General features: G+C 51.4%; 1 protein-coding gene across 1 annotated transcript in view; it reads left to right on the top strand.

Annotated features, from left to right (window-relative positions):
- The window catches only part of pelp1 (proline, glutamate and leucine rich protein 1), a 34,988-nt gene extending 15,663 nt beyond the window's left edge, over window positions 1-19,325 (top strand). The window contains exons 10-17 of the mRNA XM_080182576.1: window positions 1,338-1,426; window positions 4,772-4,888; window positions 6,378-6,528; window positions 9,822-9,987; window positions 10,783-10,838; window positions 12,356-12,559; window positions 14,327-15,949; window positions 19,068-19,325. Of these exons, the coding sequence (XP_080038702.1) occupies window positions 1,338-1,426; window positions 4,772-4,888; window positions 6,378-6,528; window positions 9,822-9,987; window positions 10,783-10,838; window positions 12,356-12,559; window positions 14,327-15,949; window positions 19,068-19,181 (2,520 nt within the window). The 3' untranslated portion in view covers window positions 19,182-19,325. The remainder of the gene's footprint in view (window positions 1-1,337; window positions 1,427-4,771; window positions 4,889-6,377; window positions 6,529-9,821; window positions 9,988-10,782; window positions 10,839-12,355; window positions 12,560-14,326; window positions 15,950-19,067) is intronic.
- The last annotated feature ends 2,494 nt before the right edge of the window (window positions 19,326-21,819 follow it).

The raw sequence follows: 21,819 nt of genomic DNA, 5'->3' as shown, positions 1-21,819 counted from the left end.
TTATACCGTGGGGGTGTGGGGTGCTGCCAGGGGTATGGCGACTAGAGGAATGTCACAGTAACTTCATTACAGTATTACAAGACTACTTTTGACTAATAAATAACTTTAAATATAATTCTTAACAGCTAGCTATCTTTGTTGTTCCAATTTAGCAATATCCTCACATGGTCACAAACCTCTCCTTTAGAACCAGTTAGCCCAGAAACCCAAGATCTTTACTTAAGTACTAGGTTTTCAGCCTTTTGACACTTCTGGAGAGTGATCCAGACAAATACTTGTCTTCTAATTCTCATGTATCAATTTCCAGAGAAAGGTCTACCCCCCACCCTCCCCAAACAGTAGAACCTCGGAGAGAGAGGCTTATTTCTTGGTAGATTCCAGCCTTTATTTCCATCAGAGCAAGGGATACAAAGAAAGCAAACGCACTCTTAAAAATTGCAAGTGCAGGCTGTGTTAAGCTCCCGAGCTGCATCCAATCACATGACCTTGCCTGTCAATCAACCGAGTGAAGCCCTACTCTGCAACATCCCAGGGGAAAACACAAGTTAACAGAACCTTGCATTGACCCAGATTAACCTTGGAAAGGGTCCAGAGGAGGTTAACAAGAATGATCCCTGGAATGAAGTGCTTGTCCTGTGACAAACGGTTGAGGACTCTGGGTCTGTACTCGTTGGAGTTTAGCAGGATGGCGGAGGGGGGGAGGGGTGGAATCTTATTGAAACTTACAGGATACTGCGAGGCCCTGGATAGAGTGGATGTGGAGAGGATGTTTCCACTAGTAGGAAAAACTAGAACCAGAGGGGCACAAACTCAGGCTAAAGGGCCGATCCTTTAAAACAGAGATGAGGAGGAATTTCTTCAGCCAGAGAGTGGTGAATCTGTGGAACTCTTTGCCACAGAAGCTGTGGAGGCCGGGTCATTGAGTGTCTTTAAGACAGAGATAGAGAGGTTCTTGATTAATAAGAGGATCGGGGGTTATGGGGAAAAGGCAAGAGAATGGGGATGAGAAAAATATTAGCCATGATTGAATGATAGAGCAGACTTGATGGGCTGAGTGGCCTAATTCTACTCCTATGTCTTATGGTCTTGTAACAAACATGATAGCGATGAAGATCAATTATGCTGCTGCAGTAACATCACAGTGCTGCTGGATGCAGCAGAGTGTGTAGAAGGAACAAAATACGTTTCTTTAAAGCGCGGTACCATTGCAGCATTGTGCACGATCCCGAGAGTGGACTTGCTTGGACACTCGCTGGTCTCGCTTCGTCCCAGCGCTGTCGTGACGCAGTTGTGTTTGGTCCACCGTCAAACGTCTTCCTCTCGATCCTTCCTTGCAGAGCTGGGTGGGCGAAGGGCCGTTGAAAATGTTAGTCCTGCCGGCAATCCACTGCGACGCCCTGGAGCTCCTGTCATCGCTCATCACCGTGTAAGTGTACCGGCGCTGGCTCGAGAAAGCTGTGAGTAAAAGAAACTTTCCCTCACTCGGTTGAAGTTTCTCCCCGTCCGGAACGATCTACACGAGAATAAGTTGCAGTGTTTCATGCCTGGTTCCGGGCTCCACACTGCGGGCAAGATGCGAAGGCGCGAGAAAGATCAATAAGAACAGTCACAGGGCTGAAGGATTGACAAAGCATACCGTTCATCGAGTAGAAGGTCTTGATTTATTATTGTCACGTGTATTGGGTTACAGTGAAAAGTATTGTTTCTTCTGCTCTATACAGACAGAGCATGCTGTTCATAGAGTACATAGGGGAGAAGCATTTGATTTATTATTGTCACATTATTGAGATGCAGTGAAAAGTACCATTTCTTGCTTACTATAGAGACAAAGCATACCGTTCATAGAGTACAGTAAGAAGTCTCACAACACCAGATTAAAGTCCAACAGGTTTATTTGGTAGCACGAGCTTCCGGAGTGCTGCTCCTTCATCAGTGTCGAAACTCAACTGATGAAGGGGCAATGTTCCGAAAGCCCGTGCTACCAAATAAACCTGTTGGACTTTAACTTGTTGTTGTGAGACTTCTTATTGTGCCCACCCCAGTCCAATGCTGGCAACTCCACACCCTGTTCATATAGTACGTAGGGGGAGAAGGATTTGATTTGATTTATTATTGCCACATATATTGGGATACAGTGGAAAATTATTGTTTCTTGCACACTATACAAAGCATACTGTTCATAGAGCACGTAGGGAAAAGGAAAGGAGAGAGTGCAGAATGTAGTGTTACAGTCATAGCGAGGGTGTAGAGAAAGATCAACTTAATGCGAGGTAGGTCCATTCAAAAGTCTGATTGCAGCAGGGAAGAAGCAGTTTGGTTGGTACGTGACCTCAGACTTTTGTATCTTTTTCCTGTCCGAAATATGCAGTGCAGAAGGAGGCCATTTGGCCCATTGAGTCTGCACCGACCGCAATCCCACCTGGGCTCTATTCCTGTAACCACATATTTATCAGACTTATCCTCCTGGCATTAGGGTAAATTTATCATGGCCAATCCGCCTAACCTGCAAATCTTTAGATTGTGGGAGGAAACTGGAGCACTTGGAGGAAACCCACACTGACACTGGAAGAATGTGCCAACTCTACACAGACAGCGCCCCAGGCTGGAATTGAACCCGGGTCTAGGCACAGTGCCAACTGTGCTGCCCAAGTGGAAGAGAGAACATCCAGGGTGCGTGGGGTCCTTAATTATGCTGGCTGCTTTTCCCAAGACAGCGGGAAGTATAGTCAGAGTCAATGGATGGGAGGCTGGTTTGCGTGATGGACTGGGCTACATTCACGACCTTTTGTAGTTCCTTGTGGTCTTGGGCTGAGCAGGAGCCCATACCAAGCTGTGATACAACCAGAAAGAAAGCTTTCTATGGTGCATGTGTAAAAAGTGGTGAGAGTGGTAGCTCACGTGCGGAATTTCCTTAGTCTTCTGAGAAAGTAAGAGGTGTTGGTGGGGTTACTTAACTATAGCGTGAGTCTTTTTGGTGCCCTCTCCAATGCCTTCACATCCTTTGGAAAGGGTTGTTCCCAGAATTGGAAATGGGAAGTGCAGACCCAGTTAATAGATGGGAGGCTGGTTTGCGTGTTGGATTGGGTTATGTTCACGACCTTTTGTAGTTCCTTGCGGTCTTGGGCAGAGCAGCAGCCCATACCGAGCTGCGATACAACCAGAAAGAATGCTTCCTATGGCGCATCTGTAAAAAGTTGGTGAGAGTCGTTGTGGACGTGCCGAATTTCCTTAGCCTCCTGGGAACGTAGAGGTATTGGTGGGATTTCTTAACTGTAGCATTGGCGCGGGGGAGACCAGGACAGATTGTTGGTGATTTGGATATCAGGTCAGTGAAGAGATTGAAGGGACCAACGCCATTCTGTCCGGGTTGAGAGGAGATTAGGGATGGATGCTCAACATCATGAGGGGTCCCAATAGTGCAGATTGAGAGAAACTGCCCCCCTTGTTTGACCGGCAGGTCTTTGATCCCACTGGGGAATGAAGACAACTGGGTGAGAGAGTGGGAGTTAAGTGGCCATGCTAGCACTAAGTGATGCGGCAGACCCGAAGGGTTGTACGGTCTATTGCTCCTGTTTCTTATTGACGCAGAAGGCAAGCTGAGGACTGCCCATAAACCGTAAGACATAGGAGCAGAATTAGGCCACTCGGCCCATCGAGTCTGCTCCGCCATTCAATCATGGCTGATATTTTTCTCATCCCCATTCTCCTGCCTTTTTCCCCATAACCCCTAATCCCCTTATTAATCAAGAACCTATCTATCTCTGTCTTAAAGACACTCAATGACTTGGCCTCCGCAGCCTTCTCTGGCAAAGAGTTCCACAGATTCACCACTCTCTGACTGAAGAAATTCCTCCTCATCTCTGTTTTACAGGATCGTCCCTTTACCCTGAGGTTGTGCCCCTCTGGTTCTAGTTTTTCCTACTAGTGGAAACATTTTCTCCACATCCACCCTATCCAGGCCTCACAGTATCCTGTAAGTTTCAATAAGATCCCCCCCACGCATCCTTCTAAACTCCAACGAGTACAGACCCAGAGTCCTCAACCGTGCCTCATACTGGAACTGGGACGCACATGGATTGCAGGATCCGAGCAATACAGAAGGAGGCAATTCGGTCCACAGAGCTTACACTGACAACTGTCCCACCCAGGCCCTATCCCCTTAGTTATTTTGCTAATCACCTTGACATTGTATTGTGATTATAAAGCACAATTTAGCATGGCCAATCCGCCTAACATGCACATCTTTGGACACCAAGGGGCAATTTAGCATGGCAAATTCATCTAACCTGCACATCTTTGGACTGCAGGAGGAAACCGGAGCACCTGGAGGAAACTCACGCAGACACGGGGAGAACATGCAACTCCACACACACACACACACACACACACACAGACCCAGGCCAGGAATTGAACCCAGGTCCCTGGCGCTGTGAGGAGGTAGTGCTAACCCACCGTGCCACCCCGCGCTGCCAAATCAGTGCCAACATGAGGCAAAACGTTCTTCTACAACGCATGGTTGGGATCTGGAATTGACTGCCTGAGAGCGCTGCGGAGACAGACTCAGAAACAATCCAGTTCTCGGCTGAGAGCGACTAAGTTTTGACAGCCGTGTAGGGTTTGAATGTTAGCTGTTGGGTTGGTTACAGCTTGAATTGAGCACCGCCTGACATTCTGACGGTACCCCCCTCCCATCTGTCCCCGTGCGTGGTGGGTGAGCGGTTGGAGATGATGCCCAAGGGGTGGTGACGTTGGTTGTGTCTTGCCTTGACAGGTGTAGGAAGCATCTTCTGCGTTTCGCGGACGTCATCTGCAGGCTCTTCCCCCAGGTCCTGACCACGTGGGGCACTCCCCGAGACGCAGCCGTGCCTGGACAGGAGAAAGCGTACAGGTCAGATTCTGCCACGCGTGCGAGGTTTGCGAGGATTTGGCGATATTTGGGGAGGGAGTGTCGCGGAATCGGTGCTATGACGATGTGTGAGAAACCCTCAGCTCAAGAGGTTGTTCCCACCACCATTTTGTTTCCGTCCTCGTCGCCAGTATTGGGTCTCGATCTGTTTTGGGCGGCAGGTGTTCCCCACCCTGCCATTCGCATCTCCTCTAGGCCCGTCTTTTATTTCATTGCTTGTGCATTGTCACGTCCTTTAGCCTTGTACACGCACTCTTTTTTTTTGCCTGTGTCAGGTGCAGGAAAGTCCTTCCATTATGACTTTCATAGAATCCGTCCAGTGCAGAAGGAGGCCATTCGGCCCATCGAGCCTGCACCAAAAACAATCCCGCCCAGGTCCTATCCCCATAACGCCACTTATTTAACCTGCTAAACCCCCTGACACTAAGGGACAATTTAACATGGCCAATCCATCTAACCTGCACATCATTTGGACTGTGGGAAGAAACCAGAGCACCCGGAGGAAACCCACGCAGGTACCTGCACATCTTTGGACACTAAGGGTCAATTTAGCATGGCCAATCCACCTAACCTGCACATCTTTGGATGCTAAGGGGCAATTTAGCATGGCCAATCCACCTAACCCCCACATCTTTGGACACTAAGGGGCAATTTAGCATGGCCAATCCACCTAACCTGCACATCTTTGGACACTAAGGGCCAATTTAGCATGGCCAATCCACCTAACCTGCACATCTTTGGATGCTAAGGGGCAATTTAGCATGGCCAATCCACCTAACCCGCACATCTTTGGACACTAAGGGTCAATTTAGCATGGCCAATCCACCTAACCTGCACATCTTTGGACACTAAGGGGCAATTTAGCATGGCCAATCCACCTAACCTGCACATCTTTGGATGCTAAGGGGCAATTTAGCATGGCCAATCCATCTAACCTGCACATCTTTAGACACTAAGGGCCAATTTACCATGGCACTCTTTCTTGATTTATTTATTTACTCGTATTACAAGTAGGCTTACACTAACACCACAATGAAGTTACTGTGAAAATCCCCTAGCCGTCACATTCTGGCACCTGTTCGAGTGACACTGACTGAGAATTTATCATGGCCAATGCACCCTAACCAGCACAACTTTCGGACTGTGGGTGGAAACTGGAGCGTCCGGAGGAAACCCACGCAGACACGGGGAGAACATGCAAAATCCGCACAGGCAGTGACCCGAGCGGGAGTCAATCCCAGAACCCCAGCGCTGTGAGAAAGCAGCGCCAGCCACCACGCCAATCCACCTAGCCCGTGAATCTTTGGAGTATGGGAGGAAACCCACACAGACACGGGGAGAATGTGCAAGTTCCACACACATTCAGCCAAGGCTGGAATTGAACCCGGGTCCCTGGCACTGTGAGGCAGTAGTGCTAACCCACTGTGCCGCGCCCTGTCATGTAGTCAATATCAGCATTGTGTTTTTACAGCTCAGTGCGGGTTAAGGTCTATGAGGTGCTGGAGAAGTGGGTGAAGGTCTGTGGGGCCTCCTCGGGCGTTCTGCAAGGGGTCTTCCACCATTCTGACGTCTTATTGGCCAACCTGATCGCTGACATCACTCCTGTAGCGGACACGACGAAGGTAAGCGTGCCGTGGGGTGGGCGGGAGGGGAAGGTGCGTGGCTTGCAAGGGAACAAATAAAGCTTGGGATAAAAAAAGTTCTCGCAAGTCTTTGGATGAGAGTCTATCATGGTCAATCATCAATTGTTGGAGCTTTACTTCAGAGACCAAGCATTAAGTTGGCTTTCGCAAGAGGAATTTCCCTTCTTAATTAAAGCTCAGTTAATACAAAAACTCGCAGAAACAGTATTCTAGTATAAGATGTTCCTTTATTCCCCGGGCCTGTTTCAGTGCAGCAAGGGAGAGCAGTGTTGGCGGGGATCCAAATCTACTCTAAAAGTACATCACTTTCAGTACTACAATTCGAGTTTTAAAGTTTATTTATTAGTCACAAGCAGGCTTAACATTAACGCTGCAGTGAAGCTACTGTGAAAATCCCCTAGTCGCCACACTCGGGCACCTGCTCAGGTAACACTGAGGGAGAATTTAGCACGGCCAGTGCACCTAACCAGCAAGTCTTTCGGAAATCGGAGCACCTGGAGGAAACCCACGCAGACACGGGGAGAACGTGCAAACTCCACACAGACAGTGACCCAAGCCAGGAATGGAACCCAGGTCCCCGGCGCTGTGAGGCAGCAGTGTTAACCACTGTGCCATCCCACACAAATTATTCAGTGTACAAAAGTCACTTGCTGTCTGGTCACCCCATCAGGATATGAGCCAATCATTAGTAGCTTGGGGTATTTACATTGGCCAATAACATTTTACACTCTGACAGCATGGGAGTACGTGGGTTCGTGAACTTTGAAAGCTTTTCTCACAGTCGGCGAGCAGCTCCTTACCAGGAAACTGTATGCCCTGTTCATTAACTTGCCTGGGATTGCTCAGCGTGTCTGGAGTCCAGACTGATAAGAACTGCATTTAGTAGTTGTATTGTTCTAAAAAATATGGCTCTTTTGACCACGTTCCATCAAGTCTTAGACCATTGTGCCATTGACCAAGGCGTGTACTTTCAATGCAAAATAGTCAGAAATATATGTCTAAATTCTCTAACAGTGGTTATATGTGTGTCTATGCAAAAAGAAACTTTTGGAAGATACATTCCAGGCATTTTGTGACTTCACTCTGAATTAATTGTACTCAGATTGGTTAGTCGTTTAGTCCTGGGTTACTCTGAACCCCCCATTATGTTGACTCACCGGGGTGGCTGGCTGAACAGAGGGCAGCCCTGCTTGGTGCCATGTCCTCCAAGAGGGCCGGGGGTCCCCAAACCTCCCCAAAATTAGGACAAGATTTTGTGGTCGTGTGCTCCTAGCGGTCATGCCCTTGGAGTGGTGACTCTGTTGGGAGGTCTGTCGCCCCTTGATACGTGCACCCAATTTTTCTTTTATTCCCCGACTCGTGGGTGTGGAGTGGGCCGGAAGTGACATGACGAGTCAGTTACCAGGATTGGTTGATCTGCAAGTGAGGCACTAAGAGAGGCCATACCGAAATGAGGGTGAGATTTAACAAAGGACAAATAAAATTACAGCACAGGAACAGGCCCTTCGGCCCACCAAGCCTGCACCGACCATGCTGCCCGACTTAACTAAAACCCTCTATCCTTCCAGGGACCATATCCCTCTATTCCATTCCTATTCATGTATTTGTCAAGACACCCCTTAAAAGTCACAATCGTATCTGCCTCCACTACCTCCCCCGGCAGCGAGTTCCAGGCACCCACCGCCCTCTATGTAAAAAAAATCTTGCCCCTTGCACCTTAGATTTGTGCCCACTAGTAATTGATTCTTCCACACACACACACAAACACAAACACCACCCCCCCCCCCGCCCCCCGATTCCCATTCCTGCGGTCTCTACAAAATCTATGGTGTTAGATTTGGTGACACAGTTGGCACAGTGGGTTAGCACTGCTGCCTCGTGGCACCGGGGACCCAGGTTCGATGCCCAGTTCGGGTCACTGTCTGTGCAGAGTCTGCACTTTCTCCCCCATGTCCGTGTGGGTTTCCTCCCACAGTCTGAAAGACGTGCTGGTAAGGGTGCATTGGCCGTGCTAAATTTTCTCTCAGTGCTACCCGAACAGGTACCAGAGTGCGGACACTAAGGGACAATGTAGCAGCCACCTAACCCACACATCTTTGGACTGTGGGAGGAAACCCACACAGACATGGGGAGATGGCAGCACAGTGGTTAGCGCTGCTGCCTTACAGCGCCAGGGACCCGGACTCTATTCCCGGCTCGGGTCACTGTCTGCGCAGAGTCTGCATGCTCTCCCCGTGTCTGCGTGGGTTTCCTCCGGGTGCTCCCGTTCTCTCCCACAGTCCAAAGACGTGCTGGTTAGGGTGCATTGGCCGTGCTAAATTCCCCCTCAGTGTTACCCGAACAGGCAGCGGAGTGTGGCGACTAGGGGATTTTCACAGCAACTTCGTTACAGTGTTAATGTAGGCACTAATAAATAAACTTTTTAAAACTTGTACAGGATGGCAGCACGGAGGTGGGAGAAAGAATTCAGGTAGCGCTGCTCTCGGAGAAAATAGTTTAGTCCTCAAAGCTGGGTAGGGGGGGTGTTGTAACGTTTTGTACTCTTGAAGGGCTGTAGTCAACACGATGATCACCATAAACTGAAACCTGCAATGTACATCCATCTGCACTTCTGGGGTTGTAGCATCTTAGCCTTGTTGTTGGGAGTGTGGCATTTGCTCTCACACATTCCCTACCACTTCCCACCACCACCACATTCAAGGCTGCAAGGTGGCACAGTGGTTGGCACTGCCGCCTCACAGTGCCAGGGACCCAGGTTCGATTCCCGACTCGGGTCCCTGTCTGTGTGGAGTCTGCACCTTCTCCCCCCGTGTCTGCGTGCGTTTCCTCTGGTTCCTCCCACAGTCCAAAGATGTGCGGGTTAGGCGGATTGGCCGTGCTAAATTGCCCCTTTGTTAAGTTCAGGCCTGAACTTGACGAAGGGGCAGCGCTCCCAACGCCAGTAGCGTTTGCTACCAAATAAACCTGTTGGACTTTAACCTGGTGTTGTGAGACTTCTTACTGTGTCCAAAGATGTGCGGGTTAGGTGGATTGGCCATGCCAGATTGCCCCATAGTGTCGGGGGATTAAGAGGGTAAATGTATGGGGTTATGGGGATAGGGCCTGGGTGGGACTGTGCTTGGTGCAGACTCGATGGGCCGAATTGCATTCTGTGGTTCATTCCAGCCGACTGGGCTCGAAAGGGAGACCCGTGGGGCAGTCAGGGTTGGGGGGAGGGCGTGACCCAGCCAGCTCCTGCGTCAACCCGACTGAATGGCCTTTGACCCTTGCAGCTGCGGGCGGGCAAGCCGCCGGGGGACGGGGCGCAGCAACTCCACTACGGCAAGCACAGCAACAAGAAGCAGAAGCTGATGGATCCCAGTGATGCCACCGCCATGGCAGGCCACAAGAAGCAGGACGTGGCTGCCAACGGCGATGTCTGCCTGGCAGCGCTGAAAGGTACTCGCGCGCGCTGGTATCCGCCCCGCTGCGTCTCCCCCCCGCCGAGCGCCCCCGCCTCGCTGCGTCTCCCCCCACCTCGCTGCGTCTCCGCGTCTCCCCATCTCCCCCGCCGAACATCCGTTTCTGGGGCATACGAGATAAGGAAAGTCTGCCATCCTTACCCCGGTCTGGCCTACATGTGTCTCCAGAGCCGCAGCAATGTGGTTGACTCTCAAACTGCCCCTCCAGGGGCAACTAGGGATGGGCAATAAATGCTGGCCCAGCCAGTGGCACCCATGTCCTACGAATGAATAAAAATAAATTGGCTTCTCCCTGTGCCTTTCCAGTCTCCTTCCAGATGCTGTGAAATGCGATCTGCCTCGGTCAGGCCATGAGGATCGGTTCCATGTTCTTATTGAACTCCTGATCAGGAAATTCCTAATTGAACCAATGTTTGTTCTTTGGTTTTGAATTCACCTCTCTCCCTCCCTCTCCCTCTCTCTCCCCCTCACTCTCTATGTCTCTCTCCATTGCGTTTTGTCTCGCCTTCCCCTCCCCTCCCCTCCCCTGGGTAAGACATTGTATCAATAAGAGAGTTGTTACAGAATTGATGGGCCGAGTGGCCTCTTCTGCATTGTTGGGATTCTGTAATTCTAAGCCCAGCGGACGCTGACCTGGAGGACTCTTCGCCTCTGCTCTCCGTCAACCTCTTGGCTACGTCACTGGCTGCTGGGGTCCCTAATTTTGTGTTTTCTTCTTTTCCTTCCAAACCACGCCCCCCCCCCCCCTCCCTCCCTCCCTCCCTCCCTTCAGTCTGCAGCGCTGTCTTCCTGTCCTGTGGAAGCCTACTGAAGGAGGAAACACACAAGGTGAGTGTGGCTGGCTCCCGGGGAGGGGCGGGGGGCTACGCAAATTCGGGGCTCGTTCAAACAAAGGTGCACAGCCTGTTGTTTTAACTTAAAAGTGACGCAGTCGTTCATAAAGCGCATTCCTCCAATTCGGGATCTCCTGAAGCATTTCATTTGATTTATTATTGCCCCACGTACTGGGGACACAGTGAAAAATATTGTTTCTTGCGTGCTATACAGACAAAGCATACTGTTCATAGAGTACATGGGGGAGAAGGATTTGATTTATTATTGTCACGTTTATTGGGATACAATGAAAAGTATTGTTTCTTGCGCACTATACAAACAAAGCATAACATTCATAGAGTACACAAGGAGAAGGATTTGATTTGATTTATTATTGTCACATGTATTGGGGACACAGTGAAAAGTATTGTTTCTTGTGCGCTATACAGACAAAGCATACCATTCATAAAGAAGGGAAGGAGAGGATGCAAAATATAGTGTTACAGTAATAGCTAGAGTGTAGAGAAAGATCAACTTAATGCGAGGTAGGTCCATTCAGAAGTCTGACGGCAGCAGGGAAGAAGCTGTTCTTCTGTCAGTAGGTGACCTCAGACTCTTGTATCTTTTTCCTGATGGAAGAAGGTGGAAGAGAGAATGTCCGGGGTGCGTGGGGTCCTTGATTGTGCTGGCTGCTTTTCCCCGAGGCAGCGGGAAGTGTAGGCAGAGTCAATGGATGGGGAGGCTGGTTTGTGTGATGGATTGGGCTAAATTCACGATCCTTTGTAGTTCCTTGCGGTCTTGGGCAGAGCAGGAGCCCATACCAACTGCGATACATCCAGGAAGAATGCTTTCTGTGGTGCATCTATAAAAGTTGGTGAGAGTTGTAGCTGACATGCCAAATTTCCTTAGTCTTCTGAGAAAGTAGAGGCGTTGGTGGGGCTCTCTAAATTATAATGACAGCATTGTGGGAGGGACCAGGACAGGTTGTTGGTGATCTGGACACCTAGAAACCTGAAGCTCTCAACCCTTTCTACTTTGTCCCAATTGATGTAGACAGGGGCATGTTCTCCTTTTATGCTTCCTGAAGTCGATGGCAATCTGCTTTGTTTTGTGGACATCGAGGGAGAGATTATTGTCGCCGCACCAGTTCACCGGATTCTCGATCTCATCCCTGTACTCTGTCTCGTCATTGTTTGAGATCTGGCCCAGTGGTGTCGTCAGCAGACTTGAATTGGAGGGGAGTTTGGCCACACAATCATAGGTGTATAAGGAGTATAGTAGGGGGCTGAGAACACAGCCTTGTGGGGCACCGGTGTGGATGATCGTGGAGGAGGTGTTGTTGCCTATCCTTACTGACTACGGTCTGTGAATACGGAACATTGGTATCATTGTTTTGCGGTTCTAATCCTCGTAGTAGTGAGACCAGCTTTGTCCTGTTGGGGCATCCTTCAGAGGCAAGTCTGCCTTGGAAGTTACCTCTTTTGCTGACCTCTCCCCCTCTCTCTCTCTCTCCCCTCCTCTGCCTCCCACAGAAGCTACACGAGCTGGTACTGCCCCTCCTGATCCGTCTGCAGCAGGGGACCAGCGCGGCCAGCCCCTACCTCCGGGCGGACTGCCGGAGAGAACTCTACCGCCTCCTGCTCTTCCTACTGCTGGTCCCCAACTCAAAATGGCCGCCGCCGCTGCACTGCGCCGTCAGGATGTTCAGCCAGGGCCAGAACGACGGAGACACTGAGGTAAGGCGAGGGAACGAGAGCATTCCCCAGCGTCTCACCCTTCCGTTTCTTCCCATTGAGGTAGCCCATATCTGCATGTGTACAGCGGCACGGTGGTTAGCACTGCTGCCTCACGGTGCCAGGGACCTGGGCTCGATTTCCCAGCTCGGGGCACTGTCTACGTGAAGTTTGCACATTCTCCCCATGTCTCTATGGGTTTCCTCTGGGTGCTCCAGTTTCCTCCCACAGCCCGAAAGATGTGCAGGTTAGATGGATTGGCCATGCTAAATTGCCCCTTAGCGTCCAAGGATGTGTGGATTAGGTGGATTGGCCATGCTAAATTGCCCCTTAGTGTCCAAAGATGTGTGGATTAGGTGGATTGGCCATACTGAATTGCTCCTCAGTGGGGCACCAACTAGGTAAATGCATGGGGTTATGGGGATAGGGCCTGGGCGGGATTGTGATCGATGCAGACTCGATGGGCCAAATGGCCTCATTCTGCACTGCAGGAGTCTTTGGTTCCCTGATGTTCAGGTTAGGTGCATTGGCCATGCTAAATTCTTCCCCTGTTACCCGGATAGACATGGAATGTGGCGACTGGGGCATTTTCACAGCGACGTCATCGCCTACTCATGACACTAATAAATAATAAATAAAATGTAATGAGACTGTGTAAACGTCACGCTGCAGTTGCACGTTCTTGCCAGAGATGGTGCTGCAGCCACACCATACCACATCTTTTAAGTTTTTAATTGAAGTTTGTTTATTAGTCGCAAGTCAGGTTACATTAACATCGCAATGAAATTCCCCTCGTTGCCACATCGGTCTGCAAGAAGCAAAACCAGTTTTTCTAGTGCTCCTGTTTTTCAAAATTATTATCGTTATTGTTAAATTTTGTTATTTATTCATAAAAAGAAGTTCCTTTTAAACAACACGTTCGATTACCTTATTTGTTTATTTATTCAGTGTCACAAGTCGGCTCACATTAACACCGCAATGAAGTTACTGTGAAAATCCCCCAGTCGCCACACTCCGGTGCCTGTTCGGGTCAGACTGAAGGAGAATTTAGCACGGCCGATGCAACCTAACCAGCACGTCATAGAACCGTAGAATCCTACAGTGCAGGAGATGGCCATTCGGCCCATCGAGTCTGCGCCGATCACAATCCTGCCCAAGCCCTATCCACATAACACCAAACGTTTATCCTAGTTACTCCCCCTGACCCTAAGGGGCAATTTAGCATGGCCAATCCACCTAACCTATACATCTTTGGACGCTAAGGGACAATTTAGCATGGCCAATCCACCTAACCTGCACATCTTTGGATACTAAGGGACAATTTAGCATGGCCAATCCACCTAACCTGCGCATCTTTGGATGCTAAGGGACAATTTAGCATGGCCAATCTACCTAACCTACACATCTTTGGACACTAAGGAGCAATTTAGCATGGCCAATCCACCTAACCTGCACACCTTTGTTACTAAAGGGCAATTTAGCATGGCCAATCCACCTAACCTACACATCTTTCGGACTGTGGGAGGAAACCGGAGCACCCGGAGGAAACCCATGCAGACACGGGGAGAATGCGCGGACTCTGCACAGACAGTGACCCGAGCCGGGAATCGAACACAGGGCTCTGGCGCTGTGAGGCAGCAGTGCTAACCCGCTGCGCCACCCAAGCCACCGTTCCAATGCCAGTAAGGTTAAGAATGAGGTGGAAAGCTGGACGCTGAGTGTCCCTGCCGTTAAAACGAAAGGTGGCATCGTTCCTTTTTTGTCTTGCAGGTGTCGGCCTTTTGCTCAGAAGCGCTGGTCGTCTGCAACTGCTTAATCCACCCCCGGGTGCCCTCCCTGCAGATGCCCCTCAACACCGCCAGCCTCATCGCGGCAGCCTTCAAACAGCCGGTGCCCGACCTGCAGCCGCCGGCCAGGCAGCCGCCGGTGCCCACCTTCCACCTGCCCGCCCCTCCGGCCCGCCCGCACCCCGACCCGCTGGCGGGCCTGCCCCCCCAGGGGCGCTTGGCCGGCCTGCCGGCGGCGGCGGCGCCCGCCCTCTGCCTCCCCCCGCCCCTGACCCAGGCGGCGGCGGCGCCGGCGGAGAACCACGCCCCCGGCGGGGAGGCGGAGGGCGGCGAGACGGCGGTGGCGGAGGCCGTCTTCGGCAACGGCGGCCACCGGCCGGTCTTCGTGCGCTACGACAAGGAGGAGGAGTCGGACGTGGAGATTTCCCTGGAGAGCGATTCCGATGACAGCGTGATGATCGTCCCGGAGGGCCTGCTGCCCCAGCGCGCCCCCGACCCCAAACAGCAGCAGAAGGAAGAGGAGGAGGAGGAGGAGGCGGCGGCGGCAGCAGAGGAGGAGATCGAGAAGGTGGTGGTGGCGGCGGCCGCCGCAGCCTCCTCCTCGCCCCCACCTCGGAGCCAGCCGCCCGGCCTGGCCCCCGCCCAAGCCCCGGCCCCCCTCCAGCCTCAGCCCCCCGTCCAGCCCGCCCCCCAGCCCCTGCTGGAGGAGCCCAAGCTGGACCCTCAGGAGCTGGACGAAGACCTGACGGTCATCAACATCAACAGCAGCGAGGACGAGGAAGGGGAGGACTACCCCGAGGACGGCGAGTACTACGACGAGGAGGACGAGGAGGAGGAGGACGAGGAGGAGGACTTCGAGGACGAGGAGGAGGACTTCGAGGAGGGGGAGATGGAAGAGGAGGAGGAGGAGGAGGAGGAGGACGACGAGATGGACTACAAGGAGATGGACGAGCTGGAGGAGGAGGAAGAAGAGGAGGAGGACGAGGACGAGATGTACGAGCACCACCAGGATGGGATGTCCGAGGACGGGGACGAGCCTCCCCCAGAGCTGACGGTGCAGGTTCTGGACCTGGACGAGGCGGTGCCCCTTGCCCTCCCGGCGGCCGACGAGGGTCTGGCCGAAGACCGCCCGCCGCTCTTGTGCAGCGAGCCCCACCTACCCCCGAGCGCCCGGCAAGAGGAGGGGCCTGCGCCGATCGAGGGGCCGCAGGAGGGTCCCCCGGGCATCCGACAGGAGGAGCAACCCGCGGAGGCGGAGCCGGCGGTGGTGGAGCAGCCCGCCGCGCAAGAGGAGGAGGAGGAGGAGCAGGTGACCAAGTCGCCGGGGGAGCCGGCGGAGGAAGCGGCGCCGCAGGAAGGGCAGGAGGCGGGGGAGGCGTGCCAGCCGGCAGTCAGCACAGCACCGGATGGGGACAAAGTGGACGTTAGCGCGCCGGAGGGCTGGATCGAAGACAAAGGCAGCGCGCCGATCGTGGATGAACCGGAGGAGAAAACGGAGAACGGGAACGCCACTGAAGTCACGGACGCGACTGAGGCGGTGGCGGAGGAAAGCACAACTGAGCAAAAAGACGAGGAAACGGACCCTGCAAAAAAGGATGAGGCTGAGGTAAGGTGTGCGCGCCTGGGTGGTAACGCTAGGGTAATGTTTAAAGACGTACGCGACAATAAATGCGGTTAAGAGAGTCACCCCCTCTGCTACGTGCTAAAAATGCAAGCTCCAGGAGGAGGCCAACATCCACTCGAAAATCGGGCAGGACGGATTAGCTGCAGGTAGTGCTTGAGGGCAAGGATAGGCCTCGCTCACAGCCCACCCAAGTGTAATGACCTGTCTCGTTGTCCCAGAGCTTCCCGGAGGGGCATTCTCTGCCACCCTCTCTTGGCTTTAGCAAAAGAAACAAGATGGCAACAGATCCCGCCCTAGGATTTGGTATTTGGTATTTAGTTTATTTATTAGTCACAAGTCTGGGGCAGCATGGTCCTGGGCTGCCTGATAGTGCCAGGGATCTGAGTTCAATCCCCGGCTTGGGTCACTGTCTGTGTGGAGTCTGCACGTTCCCCCCGTGTCTGCGTGGGTTTCTCCCGGGTGCTCCGGTTTCCTCCCACGATCCGAAAGAAGTGCTGGTTAGGGTGCGTTGACCCGAACTATGGGAATTTCACAGTAACTTCATTGCAGTGTTTATGTAAGCCTTACTAGTGGCGACGAATAAACTTTTTTTTAAACTTTTTAAGTAAGGTTTACATTAACACTGCAGTGAAGTTACTGTGAAAATCCCCTAGTCGCCTCAATCCGGCGCCTGTTCGGGTGCTCGGAGGGAGAATTTAGCACGGCCAATGCACTCTAACCAGCACATCTTCCGGACTGTGGGAGGGAACAGGAGCACCCGGAGAAAACCCGGGGTGGGGGGAGGGGGGGACGCGGGGAGAATGTGCAAACTTCACAGAGACAGTGACCCAAGCCGGGAATCGAACCTGGGTCCCTGGCGCTGTGAGGCAGCAGCGCTAACCATTGCGCCACCTTGGGGTGTTGTAAACCGGCTCTGAAACTCCAAGGTGTTTTATGAAGTTTGCCTGGTCCATAAGTTTTGCCCTTCGAATTTATAAGCAGAAGATGTTTCACTCCAAATATGATTCAAATGACCCACTAGGGAGCTTTTATCAAACAAAGTTTATTTAAGAATACGGTTAACATTTCATAAAACAATTAGCAATACCTGTTAACAATTACAAACACTCATGATATTGTGTATACTTAAACAGTTACGAATATTGTTCCAGCACCAATACCCCCTAGACATCATCCCCGTTCTAGCACAGATGGTTAGCAGTGCTACTTCACAGTGCCAGGGAACTGGGTTCAGTTCCCGGTTTGGGCCACTGTGTGTTGTTTGCACACCTTCCCTGTGTCTGCGTGGGTTTCCTCCCACAGTACGAAAGATGCGCTGGTTACATGGATTGGCCGTGCTAAATTTCCCTTTGTCTCAGGGGGGCTAGCTAGGGTAAATGCATGAGGACAGGGCCTGGGTGGGATTGGGGCTGGTGCAGACTCGATGGGCTGAACAGCCACCTCCTGCACTGTATGATCCTACAATTTAGGTTTAGTGTAGGACATAAGTAAGCTCACGTGATGCCGGATCTTGCAGCTTTGCAACACCTGCTGCAAATTGGGACCTTTGGGTGGAGAATTGAAACTCTGTCCTGTAATTCCCAGCACGGCTGGAGTTAGCGATAGGGAGAGCCACTGCTGACCTCCAGCTTTTAGCAAGCAGACCGCTTCAGGAGACAGAGACACTCCTTGCCTCTCGTTGCTAGCAAACCAGCCACCCAGAGCTAAATTTCCAATCCCAGGGAGAGAGATAGAAACACTACTTGCAGTCCTAACCACTCCTAACTAGCCAAACTGCTAGTAAAAAAGCTCTGGATTTCCTGAGTGGAAAAAAGCAACTGTTCCTACTTGAGAAAGGATATACTGGCACTGGAGGGGGTGCAGAGGAGATTCACTAGGTCGATTCTGGAGTTGAGAGGGTTGGCTTATGAGGAGAGACTGAGTAGACTGGGGCTATACTCATTGGAATTCGGAAAGAATGAGGAGGAGATCTTATAGAAACATACAAGATTATGAAGGGAATAGATAAGATAGAAGCAGGGAAGTTGTTTCCACTGGTGGATGAAACTAGGACTACGGGGCATGGCCTCAAAATAAGGGGAAGCAGATTTAGGACTGAGTTGAGGAGGAACTTCTTCACCCAAAGGGTTGTGAATCTGTGGAATTCCCTGCCCAGTGAGGCTACCTCGTTGAATGTTTGTTTTTAAGGCGAGGATAGATAGATTTTTGAACAGTAAAGGAATGAAGGGTTACGGTGAGCGGGTGGGTAAGTGGAGTTCAGTCCATGAAAAGATCAGCCATGATCTTATCGAATGGCAGAGCAGGCTCGAGGGGCCAGATGTTCTGTGAACAAAGTGAAATGCATGACTGGAAGTGAGTCCAGGTAATCTTACGCAGGGTAGTTGAAGGAGCTTGGGCCAGAGTAGGGCATCACAGGTGATTGGTCTTTTAGCATATGAGAACTTTGCCAGGGCAACAGAACAGCTGGAGTGGGCAGCATTCACACCTTAGTTTAATAAGAACGGAAGAACTAGGAGCAGGAGCAGGAGCAGAACCGTTTGGTTCTGTGGATTGGACATGCTAAATTGCCCCTTAGTGTCCAAAGATGTGCAGGTTAGGTGGATTGGCCATGCTAAATTGCCCCTTAGTGTCCAAAGATGTGCAGGTTAGGTGGATTGGCCATGCTAAATTGCCCCTTAGTGTCCAAAGATGTGCAGGTTAGGTGGATTGGCCATGCTAAATTGCCCCTTAGTGTCCAAAGATGTGCAGGTTAGGTGGATTGGCCATGCTAAATTGCCCCTTAGTGTCCAAAGATGTGCAGGTTAGGTGGATTGGCCATGCTAAATTGCCCCGAAGTGTCCAAAGATGTGCAGGTTAGGGGAATGAGCAGAATAAATATGGGACTCTGCCGGAGATTCGATGGGCCAGTTGGGCTCCTTCTGCGCTGTAAGGATTCTATGACTGTATCATGTATCATATTCGGTATGGGTGGTCAAGAACTTATTCTGCCCGTTCCTGGGTGTACTGTAGACTGCTGAATGGACGGGTGGCTGCGCTTGTCGTGGCCTTCTGCATTCATTCACTTGCGTGTTCCTCTCTCTCTCCCCCCCTCCCACCTCAGGGCCAAGACGACCCTACAGCGGCCATGCTGGCTGACTTTGTGGACTGCCCGCCGGACGAGGAGGAGATGGAGATGGAGGTGGCGGCGGCGGAGGGGCCCAGCACCAGCAGCTGAGCACGTTCCCTGTGGCGTCCAAGATGGCCGAGGTGCCGACAGCTCCGCTTATCTCAGCAGGGGACTGGGGTGGGGGGTTGGGAATTAAGACACAACACAGGGCATACGGAGTGAGTGTAGTGGCCAGGACTCCTTTGGTGCTATGCTCATTCTGTGTGTGTGTGGAAGGGGATTGGGGGGTGGTGGGGGGGCAGGATCAGCCATCAGCTGGTTTTACTTACAGCCTCTCTCGAGGTTGCATGACTTGGGTGTAGGGAAGGGGGGGTGGGGGGGTGTGGCAGATCCTCGACATGTTTGCCTTCCTGCGCACATATTTCTATATGTTTTTTTATACGTGTGAAAGAAACTGAACAGAATAGCCAATAGGGCAGAACCTGAGACTTATGTACACAATGAGTAAACCAATAAACACGCAAAACCAATGGAGAGGCTGGCGCTAAATTTCTTTTCATTCCACCTAGTCTGGGCACTAAGGAATAGGCCTTTCTGCACCCGAGCACTCCTTAACCTCAATCGCGTAAACAGTTGTTCAGATGCACCACAGAAAGCATCCTTTCCAGAGGTATCCCAGCTTGGTAGGACAGCACGGTGGTTAGCACTGCTGCCTCACAGCACCAGGGACCCGGGTTTGATTCCCGGCTTGGGTCACTGTCCGTCTGTGCGGAGTCTGCATGTTCTCCCCCCCGGGCTTGCGTGCATTTCCTCCGGGTGCTCTGGCTTCTTCCCACAGACCGAAAGATGTGCTGGTTTGGTGGATTGGCCGTGCTAAATTGCCTCTTAGTGTCCAAAGATGTGCAGGTTAGGTGGTCTGGCCATGCTAAATTCTCCCTCAGTGTTACCCGAGCAGGCACTGGAGTGTGGTGACTAGGGGATTTTCAGAGTACTTCACTGCGTGGAATTTCCATGTTCTGTCTGTATTTGTGGGGGTTTCCTCCCATAGCCCAAAGATGTGCAGGTTTATGATTGGCAGTTAATTTAAGCCTACTTGTGAACTAAGAAATAAATAAACTGAAACTTGCTTGCAGCTTGCAGGTGCAGCAGGTGGTCAGGAAGGCGAATGGGATGCTGGCCTTCATAGCGAGGGGGATTGAATATAAAAGTAGGGAGGTCTTGCTGCAGCTGTATAGGGCATTGGTGAGGCCGCAGCTGGAGTACTGTGTGCAGTTTTGGGCGCCGCACCTGCGCAAGGATATTTTGGCCCTGGAGGGAGTGCAGAGGAGGTTTACTAGGCTGATACCGGAGTTGAGGGGGTTGAGCTATGAGGAGAGGCTGAATAAACTAGGCTTGTACTCGTTAGAGTTTAGAAGAATGAGGGGAGATCTCATTGAGACGTATAAGATGATGAATGGGATGGATAGGATAGAGGTGGAGAGACTCTTCCCGCTCAAAAAAGACAGTAGGACTAGGGGGCACAGCCTCAAGATAAAAGGGGAGCGGTTTAGAACGGAGTTGAGGAGGAACTTCTTCACTCAAAGGGTGGTGAATCTCTGGAATTCTCTGCCCGTTGAAGTGGTGGAGGCTGCCTCGCTAAATATTTTTAAGAAGCGGGTTGATGGGTTCTTGATAAAAGAGGGGATTAAGGGTTATGGGGAGAGGGCGGGAAAGTGGAACTGAGCCACGACAGATCAGCCATGATCTTATTGAATGGCGGGGCAGGCTCGAAGGGCTAGATGGCCTACTCCTGCTCCTATTTCTTATGTTCTTATGTTCTTATGAAACAAAACTCCCTCTCTGACCAAAACAGCAAGAAACTACAAAAGGTCGTGAATGTAGCCCAGTCCATCATGCAAACCAGTCTCCCATCCATTGACTCTGTCTACACTTCCCGCTGCCTCGGGAAAAACAGCCAGCATAATCAAGGACCCTACACACCCTCCCATTCTCTCTCTTCCACCTTCTCCCGACTCAATAACAGCTTCTTCCCTGCTGCCATTAGGCTTGAATGGACCTACCATAGATTACATTTTCTCCGCACCCTACTTGTGACTGTAACACTACATTCTGCACGCTTTCCTTGCCTCCTCCTCTGCTCTGAACGGTACGTTTTGTCTATGCAGCGCGCAAGAAGCAATAATTTTCACTATCCCGATACATGGGACAGCAATGATACAAAGATATGTAGAGGGACAGGTACTATTGAGCTGCAGGACTTGGACAAGTTAGGAGAGTGGGCAAAGAAGTGGCAGATGGGATACAATGTGGAAAAGTGTGAGGTTATGCACTTTGGAAGAAGGAATGGAGGCATAGACTATTTTCCAAATGGGAAAATGCTTAGGAAATCAGAAACACGAAAGGACCTGGGAGTTCTTATTCAAGGTTCTCTTAAGGTTAACATGCAGGTTCAGTCGGCAGTTAGGAAGGCAAATGCAATATTAGCATTCATGTTGAGAGGGCTAGAATACAAGAGCAGGGATGTACTTCTGAGGCTGTATAAGGCACTGGTCAGACCCCATTTGGAGCAGTTTTGGGCCCCGTAGCTAAGGAAGGATGTGCCGGCCTTGGAAAGGGTCCAGAGGAGGTTCACAAGAGTGATCCCTGGAATGAAGAGCTTGTCGTATGAGGAATGGGTTGAGGACTCTGGGTCTGTACTCGTTGGAGTTTAGAAGGACGGGGGGATCTTATTGAAACTTACAGGATA

This window comes from Carcharhinus amblyrhynchos, unplaced genomic scaffold (genome assembly GCF_965287045.1).
Source record: "Carcharhinus amblyrhynchos unplaced genomic scaffold, sCarAmb.v2.hapA scaffold_69, whole genome shotgun sequence".
Taxonomy (NCBI): domain Eukaryota; kingdom Metazoa; phylum Chordata; class Chondrichthyes; order Carcharhiniformes; family Carcharhinidae; genus Carcharhinus; species Carcharhinus amblyrhynchos.
This window is presented reverse-complemented; position numbering and strand designations above follow the sequence as displayed.